At 55.0% G+C, this 18,517-nt stretch overlaps 1 protein-coding gene across 1 annotated transcript in view; it reads left to right on the top strand.

Annotated features, from left to right (window-relative positions):
- GAS7 (growth arrest specific 7) overlaps nt 1-18,517 on the top strand; it is a gene marked incomplete at its 5' end in the record, with an annotated part of 194,518 nt that overhangs the window by 158,300 nt on the left and 17,701 nt on the right. Inside the window, 4 exons of the mRNA XM_082860940.1 lie at nt 4,152-4,205; nt 10,955-11,044; nt 14,945-15,060; nt 17,592-17,666. Of these exons, the coding sequence (XP_082717066.1) occupies nt 4,152-4,205; nt 10,955-11,044; nt 14,945-15,060; nt 17,592-17,666 (335 nt within the window). The remainder of the gene's footprint in view (nt 1-4,151; nt 4,206-10,954; nt 11,045-14,944; nt 15,061-17,591; nt 17,667-18,517) is intronic.

Genomic DNA, 18,517 nt, shown 5'->3' with positions numbered 1-18,517 from the left:
AGCCACTGCCTCGTCTGTCACCACCCTCAGTGGGTCCTCACAGTGACAGCAGAGCAGCCCAGGCGAGGCCAGGAAACCAGGCTGGGGAGGGGTTTTTAAAAAGAGGAGAAAAACCTTCTAGAATCATAGGAAAAGGAAATTAAAAAAAAAAGTCTTCTGTTATGGACATGCGTAAACATTTATAAGAGTAGAAGGACTATTTTAATAAAGGACCATGGACCAATCATTTAACTTCAATTATTCAGCCAATTTTGTTTCATTTAAACTCCCACCACAGGACTTCCCTGGTGGTCCAGTGGTAAAGAATCCACCTTCCAAGGCAGGGGACGCGGGTTCGCTCCCTGGTCGGGGAACTGAGATCCCACATGCCGTGGGGCAGCTAATCCTGTGCGCCGCAACTACTGAGCTCACGTGCCCCGGAGCCCACACGCCCCAACTAGAGAGAAAACCTGCATGCCACAGCTAGAGAGAAGCCCACGTGCTGCCACTAAGACCCAGTGCAGCCAAAAATTGAACAAAAATCAGTAAAATAAAATAAATAAAATGAATGGGTTATGTATTAAAAAAAATTTTTTTTAAATAAACTCCCATCGCGTCTCCCTAACTTCCCAGTGGATTCTTTCAAAGCACATTCCTCACATATTGTTTTAACTGTAAATATTTCCGAATGTATGTCTAAGGGCGAAGACATAACATAATACCATCAGTACACTTAAGAAAACGTTAGTTCATTAATATCATCCAATATGTATGTATTAGATCTGTGGGGTGAATAGGGTCGGGCCACGTGCACATTGTTTCCTAACAGCCTTTGCGCGCAGAGCTTTGAGCGTCCCTGATGATTGGGCCTGAATCTTTGACATTGGGGTTTGCCAGTGGTGGTTTTCCCAGATTGGCTTGTGGGAGCCTCTTTGAGTTGGCGTCTGTGTCCTTTTGTTATGTCACATCATTTGTTAAGCACTTTCTTACCTCCTGGCACAGATGTTCCAGGTCCACCTGGCATTTGGAATTAGCCAATTCTCCAAGGAGCCTGGGTCCCTTTTAGTGGGAAATCATATTAGAAACCACTTCTACCTAGTAGGTGTTCTCACTGTGACTGAGGTGTTGTTCCTTCTGGGGCCTTTCAGTGGAGTGCTACGGAATGTGTGTGTGTGTGTGAGTGATGTGTGTGTGTGTATATATATATATATGATAATGTTTATGTATATGACGTTCGAATAATGGACACAGGTCTTCAGCAGCAAACAGAGCGTGAGAGCCCCTGGGAGGAGCCTCTGACCCCCGTGTGCAGCTCTGGCTGAAACTGCACAGCTAGGAGAGCAGAGACTGGCACCCACACCTAGAACATCACCCCCACCCCCACATGCTGTTACTTGCACTCCTGTCTTGACCCAGATTATAGGGAGGAGGGTGACCTCTGTGTCCAGCCTCATTCCAGACAGCCTTGGACACAGTGGCCCCCAAGTCAGTGTTTGTAGATGACGGAGATGTTTTCTGGCCCCTGCAGAGATACCTGGAAAAACAAGAGATTGTCCCAGGTCTCCAAGTGGAGAGCTAGCGGGAGACAGAGAAAAGAGTCATTCGGGTTTGGGGATCAGTTTCCTCTGTTTACTTGCCTTGTGATCCTGGACACCTTAGTGTCTGTAAGCCTCGGCTTCCTCATCTGTAAAATGAAGACGATGCCAGTAACCTGGTGGGGTTGTGGGGACTCAGTGAGATTATGTGTGTTAAATGCCTGCCTCACGGCTGCCTCACAAGGCAGCACTCAGGGCAGGAGCTCTCCCAGTGTATCCTTCCCCCGGAGTTCCCCCCCATTCTCCCTGGAAGGCTATTGCCAAGGCTGCCAGAGCACTGGTTGCACTTCCTGGGGGGTGTAATGGGAGCGCTGTGGTGGTCCTGGTGGTGATGATGTGTGTCTGTGGTAGGGAGACCCTTGCAAACTGCAGAATCCACCCCAGGGACGTCCCTAGCTGTCCAGTGGTTAAGACTCTGCGCTTCCAATGCAGGGGGCATGGGTTTGATCCCTGGTTGGGAACTAAGATCCTACATGCTACGCGGCCAAAAAAAAAAAAGAAAGAAAAACGAGGGCTTCCCTGGTGGCGCAGTGGTTGAGAGTCCGCCTGCTGATGCAGGGGACACGGGTTCGTGCCCCGGTCCGGGAAGATCCCACATGCCGCGGAGCGGCTGGGCCCGTGAGCCATGGCCGCTGAGCCTGCGCATCCGGAGCCTGTGCTCCGCAACGGGAGAGGCCACAACAGTGAGAGGCCCGCGTACCGCAAAAACAAACAAACCAAGAACGAATCCATCCCAAAGGTTCTCCTTGCCCATCCCGGGTGTGTATTTGCATGGACGAACCTGTAGGAAGAGCCCAGCACCTGTCTGTTCTCCTTGGAGACTGGTACCTGGGCCCCTGCCGTGCAGCCTCAGTCTGCCTTCCTCGAAGAAAGCCCCATCTTGGCAAGTGCCCTGGGCAGAATTGATAGTTTGGGAGGGTCCAGGGTGGGCAGGCTGGATGAGTTGATGCATTTAACACGTCTAAGGAAGCTATAGTTGGTCACAAGCGTGACGTTGCCCCAGAACCTGTTGGGTCTGCTAACAGAAGTGCTGTAGTTAGGGGGGGCCTCAATGCAACGACAGAACAGACATCCTCCATGGAGGCCCCCAGACTCTGCCTTACAGACCCTGGCCCCCGGAGACCTGCTGGATCAGCCGTTCTGGGAGGTGGGTGGGGGGACCCGATGGGGTAGAGCTCATTCTGATGCACTCCAGAGCCTGAGGACCGTTGGTGACAGATGGTGAAACAGGCTCAAGTTAACTTGGCAGGATGTCAGGGCTGGCGAGTTCATCTTCTTGTCTGTGAAACGATGACACATAAAGGTCCCTTTTAGCTGAACAGTCCGGGGATGTCAGTTTTCATTAGCCTACTTTACTTACCTGCCAAAGTAGGTCTCGTTGGGAACGAGGGACTGAGGGGGGTTTGGGGGGGGGAGGCAGGGAATGAGGGGACCATGGGCAGGAACTCATCAAGCTTCTTATTTTGCCTGATGAGCACTTGGGTTCCTGAGGCAGGGGCTGACCACCCCCCACCCCCAAAACGCTCATCCTGCTGGGTGGTCCAGAGCTGTGCTGGCCTGGGGATGGGGACTGCTGGTTCCCTGAGGCTTGCTGGAGAAGGCTCTTCGTGCTTCTTCTGGGCCTTTCTCTGTAAAGTCCTAGCAGCCACTTCCTTCCCTCCCACTAGAGACAGAATAAGGCCACGAGTCCCAGGACACACATGCGATGCCACTGCAGTGCCTTAGGGGCGAGCCTGCTTCCCAGCTCGACATGTGGCTCAGGACAGGAGTGGGCATCCCATGTCCTGCTCAGGGACCCTATAGAGTCCCTGACGTAACTGCTGATGGGACAACAAAGACCCAGAATTGACCCTCCCCTTTAGGGTCATAGGCTCTTAGGACCCATGTGGTGTTTTCATCTGGCAATCCTTACTTTCCATTCCAGGACCATCCTAGGTCTGGGGCAAGCTGCTGAGGTCCTGTGGGCTTGGTGGTCCTTGGGACAGTGGTTTTCTTGCTGGCAAAGGGAAGACCCCCAAAGTCCGAATGGAAGCCGAAACAGAGCCCCCCTGCTCTCGGGGTTGGGAAGGTGACATGTCACGGATGTGGCCGAGCACCCCAGGCCACATTGCACGTATCTGGGGTGTGATATGTCGGCCCCAGGGGATTTGGAATAAGATGTCATGTTCTGAATCCTCAGTGCGAGGAGGTGGTGGCCTTAACTCTCTGCTCCCCGGGTGGATTCTGCCGGTTAAGGCAGCCAGCAGCGTGCAGAGCCACTTACCAGCAGAGGGCCGCTGAGGGGTTAGCTCCCCCAGCCACCGATGGGGAGAAGAGGAGGCAGACCTGCTTTGGAGCAGTTTTCTCAGAGCCTGTGCTGGAGGCTTCCTCCAATTGGTTTTCAAGCCGGGGCGCGGGAGGCTCCTGCCTGCCCTCTCCCAGAATATGGTGACTTGGGGGTTAACGGCAGCCGGAGCATCCCCAAACTTCCCCGGCCCGAGGCTTTTAACCAGTCCCTCCACCTTCAGGGAACCCGAATGAAAGAGGATGTCCGATATGGAGAACAGCTTTGACGATATTTCTTGTGTCTCTCCCCAGAACCTGGGATCCTCGTCACCAGGCAAAAAGCAGAGCAAGGAAAACACCATCACGGTAAGCGGCTCCCGCGGAGCGCGCGCATGTTGGGTGGCAAGCTGGGGCTGTCTCTGGTCCATGGCTCGGCTGTTGCCATGGCAATGCGGACCGCTGAATGGAGGCGATGCCCAGCCAGGTACCCGGGAAGTTCCAAAGCTTGGATGTTGCCGAGGGTTCCCCCCTTGCCTCCCCACCAGCCCTTCTTCTGTTGATTTCTTATCGCACTTTTTCTCTTGGAGCAAACACGTGGAAGGATTGTGGTTGGAATGGTGCAGAAGCCATTTTTGCAGGGCAGGCAGGGGAAGGTACGCGTGCAGGAGTGGGTTGGAGGGGGTGGGCTGTGCTCCTCGCAAGTGACATGACGTGTAAATTACAGCCACGGCAGGGTGGCTTTTGTGCAGGGGAACTTCTGGAAGACATCAAAGTTAAAAGGAAGAGAACGCGCCCTAAGAATAGAGTTCCTGGGAGTTGCTGATGGGGAAGCAGGCCGCCTCTGCCCAGAGCGGCCAGACAGCCTCCCAGGGCTCTTCCAAAAGCCCGAGAGTCCCCACGCCACCCTGCCTCCGGCTCCACATCAGCCCTGTGCTCGGGGAAGGCGGCGCTGGACGTCCCTCCCCCTCCAAGCAGAGAAACAACTCGCCCATCCGCTCAGCTAAGAACTTGGAGCTGGGAGACGTGTGGTCCTAGGTGTGCGGTTTCGACCCAAGTGCAGCAGCTCTGGGGCCGCAGATAGGCTCCCTCAGGCTCTGTCACACAGTTCTCGGAGATGGAAGCAAGACGGGGTCCCCTGCCCCGGCTCATGCAGGCTGCAGATCCTGCTTTGACGGATTTGGGGAGGAAAAAGCGGTAGGCAAACAATGGCAACAGTCATAATTGCTGCCCCTGTGTGTCCATTTATTAGGCACCAGGAGGGTTCTGAGCACCCATTTCATTCTCTGTTCACTGCGGGGAGGGCAGGTGGTTGGACCAGGGTAGTGTGGGGACTGGGAACTCGGGCTCTGAAGCCAAGGGGGTCAGCACAGCACCCACCAGCTGGGCAGCGACCCGGCCTCTCTGGGTCTCAGTGTCCACATCTGTACAATGGGGAGACGATGGGCATGTGCGCCCTAGGGATGGTGTGGAAAGCACGTAGAACAGCCTGGCACACAGTAGGTGCTCAGTTCACACTAGTCTCCTCATCACCGTGTTTATAGATGAGAAAACTGAGGCACAGAGCAGGACCTGGCACAGAGCAGGGCCTCGCCCAAGGTCACACAGCTGGGAAGCATCAGGACTTGAGACCTGTGCTCTTACCCACCAGCAATGCCCCAGGTGCAAGTTGCCTCCCGAGGCTGGGACCAGGCGGCTCAACCCTGGGCCAGCAGCAGCTTCCTTGTTACTGGAGCTGATGGGGAGGGCGTGGACAGGCCCCCGGGGCAGACGTCCTGAGAACACAGTCCTCACGTTCACAGAAAGCCCCAGAGTACTGGGGCAAAGCAGGAGCTCCCAAAGTTCCCTGAAAGATGGAGAAAGAGGGGGAAGAAACTGCATTGTAGAAGGAACGTGAATAAGAGAAATGAAAAGTGAAAAGCTGAGTGTTATGCCTCCCATGGGTGATGGAGCCCAGCTCACTTGGTGCGGCCCGGGTCACCGCTCTGGTCTACCTTTCGGCCGGAGCCTGGGGCTTTGTCAGCGTGGGCGTGGCCCTGGGTCTCCTGGCAACACACCTCCTCCATCCCTGCCTCACTGCCTTCCCTCCTCCTTCCCGCCGCCCTACAGCAGTGCTTCTCATCTGAAGCCTTGGGGATACTTGTTAAAATGCAGATTCCTCTGTTGGTCACTCTGGGGCGAGGCTGGAAAGTTTGCGTTATAACCAACACCCCCGCACCCCGGAGGTTTTAAATAAGCACTCAAGCCTTGGGGACTTTTTGCTGGGAAAACTGAGAAGGGGCACAGAGTGAGTGAGGACCAGAGCCCCAGACTTGCACCTGGGTCTGCTGACTGCCAGCCCATGCGGCCCTTCTCCTCTCCAGGCTGGAGATGGGCATCCTTGCCGGCCGGCCGACCAGTGGGGCTGCAGAGCTCTGTACCGTGGCTCTTCCCCTTCCACGGAGCAGTCACTCTCCCACTGCGGCCCCTCCCTGAGTCCTGATCCTGCAGAGCTCGTGGCTTCCCTGGAAGGAGATGCTGGGGGGAACGGTGGGGGGAGGCTGGGGCCCAAGCTTCCCTCTCCCCGGTGTGCGGGGATAGGGTGAGCATCCTCTTACCTGGTCTCCCAGGCAGCAGAGATTTGCAGGCGGCGTCCGAGTCTGGCTCAGTGTGGCCGAGGAGCAAGGACTGAGCTTGGTTCCGACGCCCCGGCTCCCCGACCCGGGCCTGGAGCAAGTTTTGAAGAGGCCGACACGTGGGCTGCTCGTCAGCCGTGGGGCCCCGGGCAGGGCTGGCAGTGAGTGGGCTGCTTGCTTGATTGGAAGTGACGGGCGCTAATGGCAGTTCACAGCCTCGGCACCAATATGATGCGTCAGAATCTGGAGGATTCCAGAAAGGGTGACAGCAGAGCCACCTAGTCACACTCCTGTCCTAGAAAGAAGAGTCTGGGGACTCCTCTAATCTTCAGTCTGAGCTTCCCGGCATGGCCCGTCTGGGGGCCGCGGGGGGAGCTCGGGGACTGGGTGTGAGTGCTTGCGGGCATTTCTCTTCTGCTTCCACAGGTCCCAACTCTGGTGTTTGCCTCTCTCACCCCCTCCCAGAGTAGCCTCTCCCACCAGGAGGAAATTCAGGGCCCACCTGGTTGTGAAACCACCTTCTCGTCTATGTTGCAGGCGTCTGTCAGAGAGGAGGGCACATAGCTGCGGCCTCTGCCTCCAGGGAGGCCTCCGCGCTGTGCTGGGGCCGGGGCTTGCGCCGGGCCTCCCCACGCCAGCCCCCTTGGGTGGGTCACACTTGTGTTCAGCGGCTCTTGTGCCATGGCCAGGCGCCTGAGTGGTGGCTGTAGCCCCCGCAAGAGAGTTTCTGAGGGCAGCTCTTGTGGTTCTGCCTGCCCCCATGCAGGCCGGCCCTGGCAGAACCTCTGCTGCTCAGGGGGCCCCCTGGCCATCAGGGGCAGAGCAGGTGTTACTCCATTTACTGAGGGCTGGAGAGAGCAGAGTTGGTGCCAGAGCGAAGACGCTGTTGCTTGAGGATGGTGAGCTTGGGAGCGAGAGTGGGAGGGGCTACTGGAACTTCCCCCAAACAGTACATAGTGGGGGCATTCCCCCGTCTCCTGCTTCCTGTCCGGCACCCCTTCCTACCTGAGCCCCTGCCTTGGGTGGGGACATGGCATGGCTACGCCTAAGTGTGTTAGAAGGTAGCATGACATAGATTGAGTGTGACGTAGATTGCTGGCTTCTGACCCTGGCTCCACCGTTATTCACAGAGAATTGCAATTACATATTTACTTGTTTGCCTTCTTCATCGGGCTGTAAAACCGTCGAGGGCAGAGACTACACCTTCTATCTCTAGCCTCTGTTCATTGTACCAAGAAACATTTCCAGCTCCCATCACATGGCTGTGCTGGGCCAGGTACTAGGGACACAGCGGGGAGGAGGTGGGCTTCCTCCCCTCCTGGGACAGACTGTCTGGCGAAGGAAGAGAGATGCTGAATAAGCAGTCACGAGAAATACAAATGCACCTGTGCCAAGTGCTGGGAAGGTCTAGCCTACCGCGTGGCACCAAGTAGCCGTTCAACAAACGTTTGCATGGACCGAGCACGTGTTCCATGGCGTAGCATCGTGGGTGAGGTCTCGAGCCGTCAGCCCAGACTAGAGGCAAATACTTCTGTGATCCTCAGTTAATCAAATGAGACCAGTGTGACCCAGCTTGTGGGGCTGCCGGAAGGATGAAGTGAGGATGTACGCAAAGCTTTTGCAGAAATTCTCCCAGGATGCCTCCCACGATGGGGCCGGTGAGGTGTAGTTCTCGAGACGCCCACCAGGGGGGTGCAGGGCTCTGCCAGGATTCAGGGAAATTCCTATGGGATTGCTGGGGCTGCGAAATCCCAAAACCAGAGTTGACAGGGATGGAGACGGGCACCCTGGGGCCACTGGCCAGTCCATCCAAGGGCTGGTGTCCTCAGAGAGTGGCAGGAGCCCCGAGAGGGATGAAGCCTTGTCCTCCCCCAACCTCTCTCCCCCCAGCCCCTCTAGCTTTCACCTTCAGTGGTTGTTATAGGGCCACTCGTGGTACGCCCCTCCCCTGTCTCCTAGACCCCAGACAAGGCACTCTAGAAGACCTTTGTATCCACTTCTGAGTACCTGCCTCCACGATGCTTAATGCCCAGTGTAATGTCGTAGTTAATTTATCATTAAATTTGCTTGAAGTTTTCATGGATTACATTATTAAACCAAATAAAGATAGGCTGTGGTCATCATTGTTTGTTGAGGCAAGAATAGCTGGAACGGGAAATAAGGAGTATGTGAAACTGTGGAATCCAGCCCTGGTTTCCAGAAGGAGGCTCATCTCTGGACAGACTTGGGGGTGTCAGCCCAAAAAGAGGGTTTGGGGAGACCATTGCCTGAGCTAGGCATTGAGAGGCTGGCCACCCCCAAGCAGACTCCTGCAGGCCAGTGATACCTCGGGTGGCTGGGGGCTGGGGCACTGGGAGAAAACATCTCATCCCAGGGGTTCCGTGGGCCTCTACCTTGACCTTGGTGGAATTCCATGCTCCCTGTCTCCAGGGCTCTCGGGGTCATTCCTGGCCCTGATCCTTCCTCCTGTGTCGTCATGCTTCCCTCCAGAGCGGGAATCCCCGCCCTTACGGCGGCCAGATGCCAGTATCTGGGAGGAGGGGGCCCTTCCCTTGGCTGGGATCTCTCCTGTGTTCTTCCCCCAGGAGTGCGAGCGAGGCCTGTGCCCCCGGGAGCCGGGGGGCCTGGATTTACTTCTAGCCGCCCCCAAGCACCTGAACCAGAGGCCATGGCTGGGGGCCCACGGGCCTGACCCAGCTAGCAGAGGGCTGCTTTGGCTTACAAGGTGTCATCATTGTTGTTATTAACCATGAATGAGCTGCTAACATTTAAGCGTTGAGACACTTCACGTACAAATCCTGATCTGCTGCTCTCGTGTCATCGCATAAGCTGACAGCCCTGGGCTCCTCATTCTGGCTTGGCATCAGTTGGCGGGAGCTGAGAGGAATCTGCCCCCTAGTCAGACGTTCGCAGACACCACCCCGCTTCCCACAGTGGAGGCTGGTCCCCCCACCAGCCCAAGCTTCAGTTTCCATGATGTGCGGGTCCCTCACTTCTCTGCATGGCTGCCTGGCCCTGGAGTCTGTGGCTTGGATTCAGAACCTCAGGGGTTTTCTGCACTGTTCTCGCCGTGAACGTCTGATGGCTCCCGCTTCGGCAGATGCTGGGGCTGTGACGAGGGTTAAAGACTGCCAGGGCTCCGGCCTTGCCTTCCCGAGGCCTTGCGGCTCCCAGAACAAATTAGCGGACTCTCTAGGAGCGGATCTGGGGCTTGAAGCGACACCAGCGGGGTCAGCGGCGAGGCCACTTCTGCCGAGCAGGGAAAGCCAGGGGCACCGCGATCGTGCTCAGGCAGAAAAGTCTGAGCAGAGCCCAGGGATCTGTGTGCTGCTCTCTCCTGGGCCAGGGCCAGCCCGCCCCAGGCACGCACCCTGGATTATCACTTAAACTCTGTTCATAGAATATACGTCATGGGGTAAAATTCACAAGGTAACTTCTCATCCAGGATGCTCAGCCACTTCATTCCTTTCCCTGGAAGCAAATGATGTTATCAGTTTCCAGAAACATCCCAGACGGGTGTCTATTCCTTCCTCCTCTTTTCTTAAATTTTATTTATTTTTTTAAAGATTTTTTTTTTGGCTGCGTTGGGTCTTTCTTCGTTGCTGAGCGCGGGCTTTCTCTAGTTGTGTCGAGCGGGGGCTACTCTTCATTGCGGTGCACAGGCTTCTCATCACGGTGGCTTCTCTTGTTGCGGAGCACAGGCTCTAGGCGCGCGGGCTTCAGTGGTTGTGGCTCGCCGACTCTAGAGCGCAGGCTCAGTAGTTGTGGCGCAGGGGCTTCGTTGCTCCGAGGCATGTGGGATCTTCCCGGACCAGGGCTCAAACTCGTGTCGCCTGCATTGGCAGGTGGATTCTTAACCACTGCACCACCAGGGGAGTCCCCTCCTTTTTTTTTTTTTTTAAATTTAAAAATATTTTTTTACACTAAGATAGCAAACAGTAAATACTAGTCTACCTTTTCTCCCGCCACCCACCCACTTAACACTGTATCCTGCCACACCTTCCTTATCAGTACAGAAGAACGTTCTTGCCATGTCTTTCACCATGGATGGGATGCCCATACATGACTGTCTCATTCTTTTTAACCATTCCCCTGCTGATAGACCGTGGAGTTGCGTTCCAGCCTTTTGCTACTGCAAACCGATCCGTGGTGAAAACCGTGTGCGTATGTCACTGCACCCGTGTGTAGGTGTCTGTAGGATAGAATCTTACAAGTGCAGCCTCTGGGTGGAAGGCTGTGGACACTTGCAGTGTTGCTAACTTCTGTTGCACAGCTCTCTAGACAGTTTGGACTGATTTCAGCCCCTCTGGGGTGGGGGTGAGTGCCGGTTGCCCCTCATTTTAAAGGCCGACTGCCAGAGCATCCCAGGACCCCAGTGCATGTTCTCTGTCAAGCTAGCCCTGTAGGGGGACCTCTTCAGTGCCGTGTCCTAGGACCCAAGCCCCTCCAGCTTCTCCCAACCCTCCAGCCAAGCCGTGTTCTTCCCTGTTCTGTGTCCTCCAGATAAACTGCGTGACATTTCCTCACCCAGACACGATGCCGGAGCAGCAGCTGCTCAAACCAACCGAATGGAGCTACTGTGACTATTTCTGGGTAAGTGGTGCCTCGGCGTCCCCACACTGTGGCCCCGGGGACCAGGAGTGGACACCCGGGAGGGGGGCGGTGGCTTGAGCTCAAAGCAGAGCGGCCTCTCCGGGTGAAACCCAACGGGCTGGCAGTCGATGGAGCACTGGAGGCTGGAAACTTAAGTCCCACTTGGAGTCTCGATCATTCCATAAATCTCAGAAAGTCCACAGGGCAATATGGAAACTCCAGGCAGAATGCAGGTAAGCTGGAGGGTCCCCTTGCCGCTCAGTGGTAGCAGGAGACCAGAATCGGCTCCAACCTGGGCTTCAGACCTGCTCTGTCACTCTTTTTATTTTTTCCTGTGCGATACACGGTCCTCTCACTGCTGCGGCCTCTCCCGTTGCGGAGCACAGGCTCCGGACGCGCAGGCTCTGGACGCGCAGGCTCCGGACGCGCAGGCTCAGCGGCCATGGCTCACGCGCCCAGCCGCTCCGCGGCACGTGGGATCTTCCCGGACCGGGGCACGAACCCGCGTCCCCCGCATCGGCAGGCGGACTCTCAGCCACTGCGCCGCCAGGGAAGCCCCTGCTCTGTCACTCTTGTAGGTGACCCTGGACAGTGTTTCTCCTCCTGGACAGCCTCCCTGTTTCCATCAAAGTCACAAGGAGGTTAGGCACAACCTGTAGGGGCTCCAGTTCGAATAATCCCGTGGTTCCAGGCTTTTGCGTATCGCTCCATGCGTACGGAGTTTCAGTTTTGCAAGATGAGAAAGTTCTGGAGGGGGATGGTGGTGATGTTTGCACAACAGTGCACATGTCCTTAATGCCACTGCACTGTGCACTTAAAAATGGTTAAGATGGTAAATTTTGTGTGTAGTTCTCCAAAATTAAAGAAATATCCTTTGACAGATTCAGAGAGTCCTACTCAGAAACTCTGGGAGGACTCCTGGACATTTTCATTCTAAAATTCACAATGGCTTTTAAAATGAAATCACCCCGTTCTGGAATCAGACAGTGGTGATCGTTGTACGACCTGTGTATATATTAAAAACCAGTGAATTGTACACCTAAAAAAAGTAAACTTTGGCAGAGGCCCCAAGGAACGAGAAATTTAAAAAAATCCAAACTTTTTTTTTAACCACCAGTCAGAATGGATTACCTACCCTTTTTTAGATTTGCTAACCAAGTACTAGACAAAAATGCTTTCTTTGTCTTTCTACCAGATCTCTTGCCCTTCAGAAGGTAGCCAAAGATTCCTGTCGCTGTGTTTCTTCCAGATCTTCTGAGATATGTGCAGAGGCAGCAAATATTGTAGAAAGGGCTCTGGCTTTGGCGGCAGACACACCTCGGGGGCGGGGGTGAGCCCGGGGGTGAGGGTGAGCAGGGAATCCGAGTGTACGAGACCTCGCAGCCTCCAGAAGTATGCTGGGTTTTATTCTGTTTGCAGCGGGAAGGTGGTGGAGGGTTTAAGCAGGAATCGGATGTGATCTGATGTGCCTGTGTCATGCAAGGAGGGCTGTAAACAGGCAGAAGTGCCCGTGAACCTGTGGGAGGCCAGGAAAGATGGTGGCAGCTGTGGAGATGGAGGGGAAGAGCTAGGTTGGAGACATCATCCTTAAGGGGGGTGGGTGCAGGAGAGACGTCATCCATAAAGAGGGGAGCAGGAAACAGAGCATGCGGGGGAGACCAGCTCAAGCGCCGGGAATGGGCACCCTGGGAGCCGGAGGTCAGCGGGTGGCGGATGGTGGGGGATGGTAGGGAGCCGGGGGAGTGGGTCATCCTGCTGCCGGTCAGCATCACCCAGGTCCCATCTTGATTCAAGCCCTCCTGGGACTCTGATACTTACCCCAGGGTTTTATCTCTCGGACCATCAAGGCCTTTTCCCCTCACAGAAATTTTTCTGCTCACACGGTTAACCAGCCCACTTCCTCGGGCTGGTTTTCCCAGTGTGGGCAAATCACTCAGCATATACATCCTCTCGGGGAGGCAGATTGGGGCTCAGTATTTCAAATAATTTTCCTTTGGCTTTTTCATCAAGATGTAGCATTCATACAATGGAGGGCACACGTCTTACACGTACTTGGAATCACTTTTCAATGGCCAGAGCAGCCCCCTTGTGACATGGTGTGCCCCGTGTGGTGATGATCTCCCCGTCAAGAGAGGTATTACAGTGTGGCTCAGAGGGCCCTGGGTCAGGGCAGCTGAGGAAGGGATCCTGCACTGGGAGGGAGTGGGGAGGTAAGTGGCGTTCTCCGGGCGTCACCAGCCCTTTTCCTTTCCCCTCTCGTAAAACAGCTGTTCTAATGGGATGTTAGAGGTGCAGTCCATTCTTATTTTAGGGTGAGTGGTGGGAGACACAGCCTAGAATTGGAAGGACCTGACCGCTGTGCCCAGTGGCTGAGCTGAGAGAGAGCCCAGGTCTTTCCAGATCCTGGGACAGAGTTCTCACTGATGCTCCTCTCTGTGGTGGCAAAGGACCTATTTTGTTGTTGTTGTTCTTTTGTTGTTTTTTTAGTTAATTTATTTATTTTTGGCTGCATTGGGTCTTCGTTGCGGTGCGCAGGCTTCTCACTGCGGTGGCTTCCCTTGTTGCGGAGCACGGGGGGCTCTAGGTACACGGGCTTCAGTAGTTGTAGCACGCGGGCTCAGTAGTTGTGGCTCACGGGCTCTAGAGCACAGGCTCAGTAGTTGCGGCACACGGGCTTAGTTGCTCCGCGGCATGTGGGATCTTCCCGGACCAGGGCTCGAACCCGTGTCCCCTGCATTGGCAGGCGGATTCTTAACCACTACACCACCAGGGAAGCCCTATTTTGACCCGTTTCCAACTCCTCCCTTGAAGTATCAAAGCATTTGACTCTGGATCCCTGGTGGGAAAGGCTGCCTTGGAGGGGGACAGCTCTAGGAGTGGCGCCCGCCAGGGTCCAGGAAGGCTCTGAGGGTTGATCTGCAGCCGTAGCTGTGGGAACAGATGCTGGATGCCTGTCTGGCAGGGAAGGCCATGCTCGGGGTACCAGGGAGGCAGGGAGGGCCGGGGGAGAGCAGGAGAGAGAGATTCAGGCGTCTTTGAGGAGGGTCAGGCGAAACAAAACAAAAAGCATTTAATTTTGAAATGTTAATCTTTGCTTGCAAAAAGAATTGGGTACTAAATTCCCATTTCAATGACTTGGCCATCTTCCCCGAGTCCTGACGTTTCTTTAAAGTAACTAATTTAAATACCATCCACTGAAGACTTGGTATTTGCCGAACACTAGGCTAAGCTGTTTCCATGTGTCATTTGTCCTGAGATGACCGCGTCAGGTGGTTGCCATTATGTCCCCAGTTTCATGGAAGGAGCAGCTCAGATTTAAAGTGAGGGAACTTGCTTGGGATTCCCCGGCTGGGATGTCAAGCCTGGAAGCGGGCCCTTTCCCACTGCGGCTGCCCTTCAATCCAGCTTCTCCCCAGAAGTCACTACGATCTTTTATGCATGTGCGTTGGAGGATGCCACTGCCCAGCCAGTGCAAGAGAGGATGGCATGGCTCAGGGCTGGGGGTACCTGCGCCTGAGGTTACACACTGTCTCCCAGCTTAATCAAGATGCCAAGACTCCGCAGAGGGTCTAGCCAGCCCCAGCAGCTGCCTGGTGCCTGTGCTCTTGGCCACATACCCTTCCTCCTCTTCTTTCCCAGGTTGTGGGGTTGAGGGGCACGCACATGGGGTGGCGGCAGCGATCAGGGCTTAAGCATCAGAGAGCACGTGGGGACAGGAGCGCCAGGAGAGGCGCGAGCTGGGGCAGCCAATACTCCTGCCCTTGTCCTGCCTCTGGGGCTGAGGACAGGGTTACCAGGCACATCGGGGTCCCTTCTGGGGTCTGTCTTCCCTGCGCTCCATTCCTTCTGGCTCCAGACGCTGATGTCACCTAAACGCTGCTGCTTCTCTTTCCTTCCTAGGCTGATAAGAAGGACCCCCAAGGCAACGGAACCATGGCTGGGTTTGAACTGCTGCTTCAGAAACAGCTGAAGGGCAAACAGATGCAGAAGGAAATGTCAGAGTTCATCCGGGAAAGGTGAGGCCTGGGCCCTCCCAGCTCCGGGGACTGGTGACAGCACCCACCTCGGTCCCTGAGCCCGAGGGAGTGAGCAGCCAGGGTGAGCACTGCACGCCAGCACTGGGCTTGGTTAGCGCTAAGGGGAGCGCAAGACGGGAGTCACAGGCTTATGGCCCTTGGGACACGTCTGGCCAGCAGATGTGTTGCTTTGGCCTGTGTGATGTTTTTAAAGATATGAACCAACAACAGCAAAAAAAATTGGTGGATGTTACATTGAAGTCTGCATATCTGGCATCTCTGGGGAAAGAAGAAAGTCTGGCTCCGTGGCTTTGCATCCCTCATGCAACAATTGGCTGGAGCTGAAGAGCAGCCGCCCCTGTACAGGGAGTGTGTGTTTCCAGTTTGCCACAGTCCCCACTGCTCCCTAATGTCTCCCCACGCAGACTGCTTGGCCCCTTTGCTTATCTACGCATGCGCCGCCCTCATTTGAAGAGCCGTTCCTTAACGTAACAAAAAAGGAGACTGTTACCTTTTCAATTCATCTTTGAGCCAAAGCCATGTCCCAGTCCTGGGCATCCAGAAACCCTCACCCTCCCATTCCTGCTTTCAGGGAGCTCAGCCTACTGGGAGAGTCAGATAAGGTCATTACAGTTAAGTGCAGGGATTATAATAGTGGTTTGCCTGCCCGTAGATGAAACAATAAAGTCGGCCTAATGGAAGTGGGGAGAGCTACAGAGAGAAGTTCCTTCTTCATCTCCCCCTTCCTCAGTCTCTCCAAGTTCTGAGACCCTGTAATGCACATACCCACACACCTGCACACTCACACAGGTGCACATACCCCCCCCTTCCACATGTGTGCCGTCTGGAGTTTCCAAGGCACGCTGGAAATATTGATAGTAAATGGCAATATATTTTTTAAATGTTTCTCTGTTAATTATAGCAACAATAATCCAGTAACAATTCTCTGGCATTTTAAGGTGTCTGTTTTCCTTAGGAGGCCTATTTTCTGTTGGTATAATCAGATCTTTATTTTATGACCCATTAAACTGGTAGGAGATTGAGAGATTCTGTAGCTCAGGTGTGAGAAAACAACAGTAGGAAACAGGCCAAGAGGAAAACGGCTAGAAAACCCTAGCTTAGGGTTTACAGTTTAGTAAAGAGGTCGTGTTAACAAATAACTGGAACCTTCCACATGAGAACACTGGTCTTCCCTGGGACAGGTGGACTCCTGTGACTTTTCTCAGTCCACCTGGGGTCTTGTAGAGGGGGACCTTTCAGAGCCGGGAGGGGTGGGAGCTGAGGTGCAGAGGTGAGAGCTGGGCCGGGGCTAGGGAGTGGGGTGGGGGTGGGGGCATGGCAGACATCCGGTAAACCACGTGGCCACAGCTTAGGGGAGTGATGCCGGCTCTGGAGGGGACGGGCCTCGTGCCCGGTGCGTGCGGTGGGCATTGATGAGCCTTTGGAGGTTTGAAGCTGAGAGCGTGACATGGTGAGATCTGCTTTCTCCAGAGAACTCCTGGCTGGAGGCTGGCCGTCCATGTCCTCCTGGGGAGGGGAGGGACTAAAGGCTGAGTGGATGGAGAGGAAGTGATGGAGGCAGGCTTGAGACTATGTGGAGACGGTGGAGCTGGTAGTGAGAGGAGGAGCGAGACTGAGCCTCTCAGCGCCGAAGCAGGAAGTGATCATGACTCAGAACACTGCCCTGGGACTCTGTCAGGCCACCCTTCGGCTCCTGATCAGCCTGGAAGCAAATGCTGCAGCCCTGGGCACAGCTCTGGGGTTTTATTCATTTGCCCAGTGATGGACCAGGGGCCTCTCTGAGGCCCCAGCCCTCTGGCCAGCTCTGGTCGTCACAAGCACAGCTCCTCGGGGGACCACTTAGGCAGTGACTAATACCATGACAACACATTTTACACGGTTGTGCCAGATAATACTGAACGCTCCCCGGAGAGCTGCCTTGAAAGTGTGTCAAGGGCCTGCCTGCCGGAAGCGAAATCCAAGGCAACTTCCCTCTCTGGGGAAGTGGAATCCACCGCAGAACTGGGCACTGCTGGTTTCCATGGAAATGCTTGCACCCTGCAGGCTTGGAAGTTGGGGGCCCTGGGGTCTGGGAGAACGTAGAGAGGGGTTCTGTTCCTGCTTCGGAGGGGCCGATGCCACCTTGCAGGCTCTCAGCCCAGAGCTCTGGGGCTGGGAGAGGGGGCAGCCGTGGTCCATCATGAGTTACACGTCTTCGTTTAAGTGTTTGCTGTGTGTCCAGCCCTGTGCTAGGAACTGTGCAAATGACCACTCTTCTCCGCACAGCCTAGGACACCGGTGCATATGCCTCACTTCGCAGATGAGGTTCAGACAATTTCGTTCATTTATTCATTCAACGTGTTTTGATTAAGCACCTACTGTGTGTCAGGTGGACAGACAAGAGCCACGTACTCGCAGAGCTTATGGTCTGGCGGGTTTGTTTACATGTTCGTTACTAAGTAGCAGGGCTGCAGGTCAGACCCACAGTCTAGTGCTGGGGAGCTGACGTGTTGGATTTTCTCCCTTTGCAGGATAAAGATTGAAGAAGAATATGCAAAGAACTTAGCTAAGCTGTCTCAGAACTCCTTGGCTGCCCAGGAGGAGGGGTGAGTAGGGAGGACAGTGATGGGGGTGGGGAAGGAGAGGGGACACTTGGGGGGGGGGTCCCTTTTCACTGATCACTGATCGTTGCCATGGTCCCATAGGGATGGGGAGGTCTCCATAGACCTGGCTGAAGGTGAGTGCCCATGGTTCAAGGTGGGCATTCATGGTTCAAGGGGAACATTCATGGTTCAAAGTGGGCATTCATGGCTCCAGCTGGCCAGCCGTGACTCCAGGTGTGGGCATTCACCCTCAAGGTTGGTACTTGTATATTATCTACTGTCTAGTGGCCAAGGGCCTCCTGCCAGATGCTGGAGTATGTCAGGACCCCCTCTGCCCTGTCACCTGGTAGCTGGGAACCAGCCTCCAGATGCCAACCCCTGCTCCCCTTTCGCTGAGAGCAGGCTGGTAGGAAACTAGATGTGACAGGATTCCACACCCAGCCCCCTTGTTTAGAATTCTCTCCTGTGGGCCTGAGGCCCAGGCTCCCCTCCCCCTCCTGCTGTGACAGTCCAGACCTCCTTGGGTGGGACCCGGGCTGGGAGAGGCTCAGCCCCACCCTCCCAGCCACAGAAAGATCCCTAGTTGGGGAAAGACTGTAGCGTTCTCCGCTCCACCTGTTAACAAAGAGTTTCAACCGGTTGGTGGGAATGCAAAATGACGCAGCCACTGTGGAAAACAGTCTGGCAGTGCCTCAGAAAACTAAACATAGGGTTACCGTATGATCCAGCAATTCCACTCCTCGGTTTATATCCCAAAGAATTAAAAGCAGATATTCAAATACATGTACACGCATGTTCGTAGCAGCACAGTTCACTATAGCCAAGAGGTGGAAACAACCCAAATGTCCATCAAA

This window comes from Leucopleurus acutus (assembly GCF_964270905.1).
Source record: "Leucopleurus acutus genome assembly, chromosome: 19".
NCBI lineage: Eukaryota > Metazoa > Chordata > Mammalia > Artiodactyla > Delphinidae > Leucopleurus > Leucopleurus acutus.
This window is presented reverse-complemented; position numbering and strand designations above follow the sequence as displayed.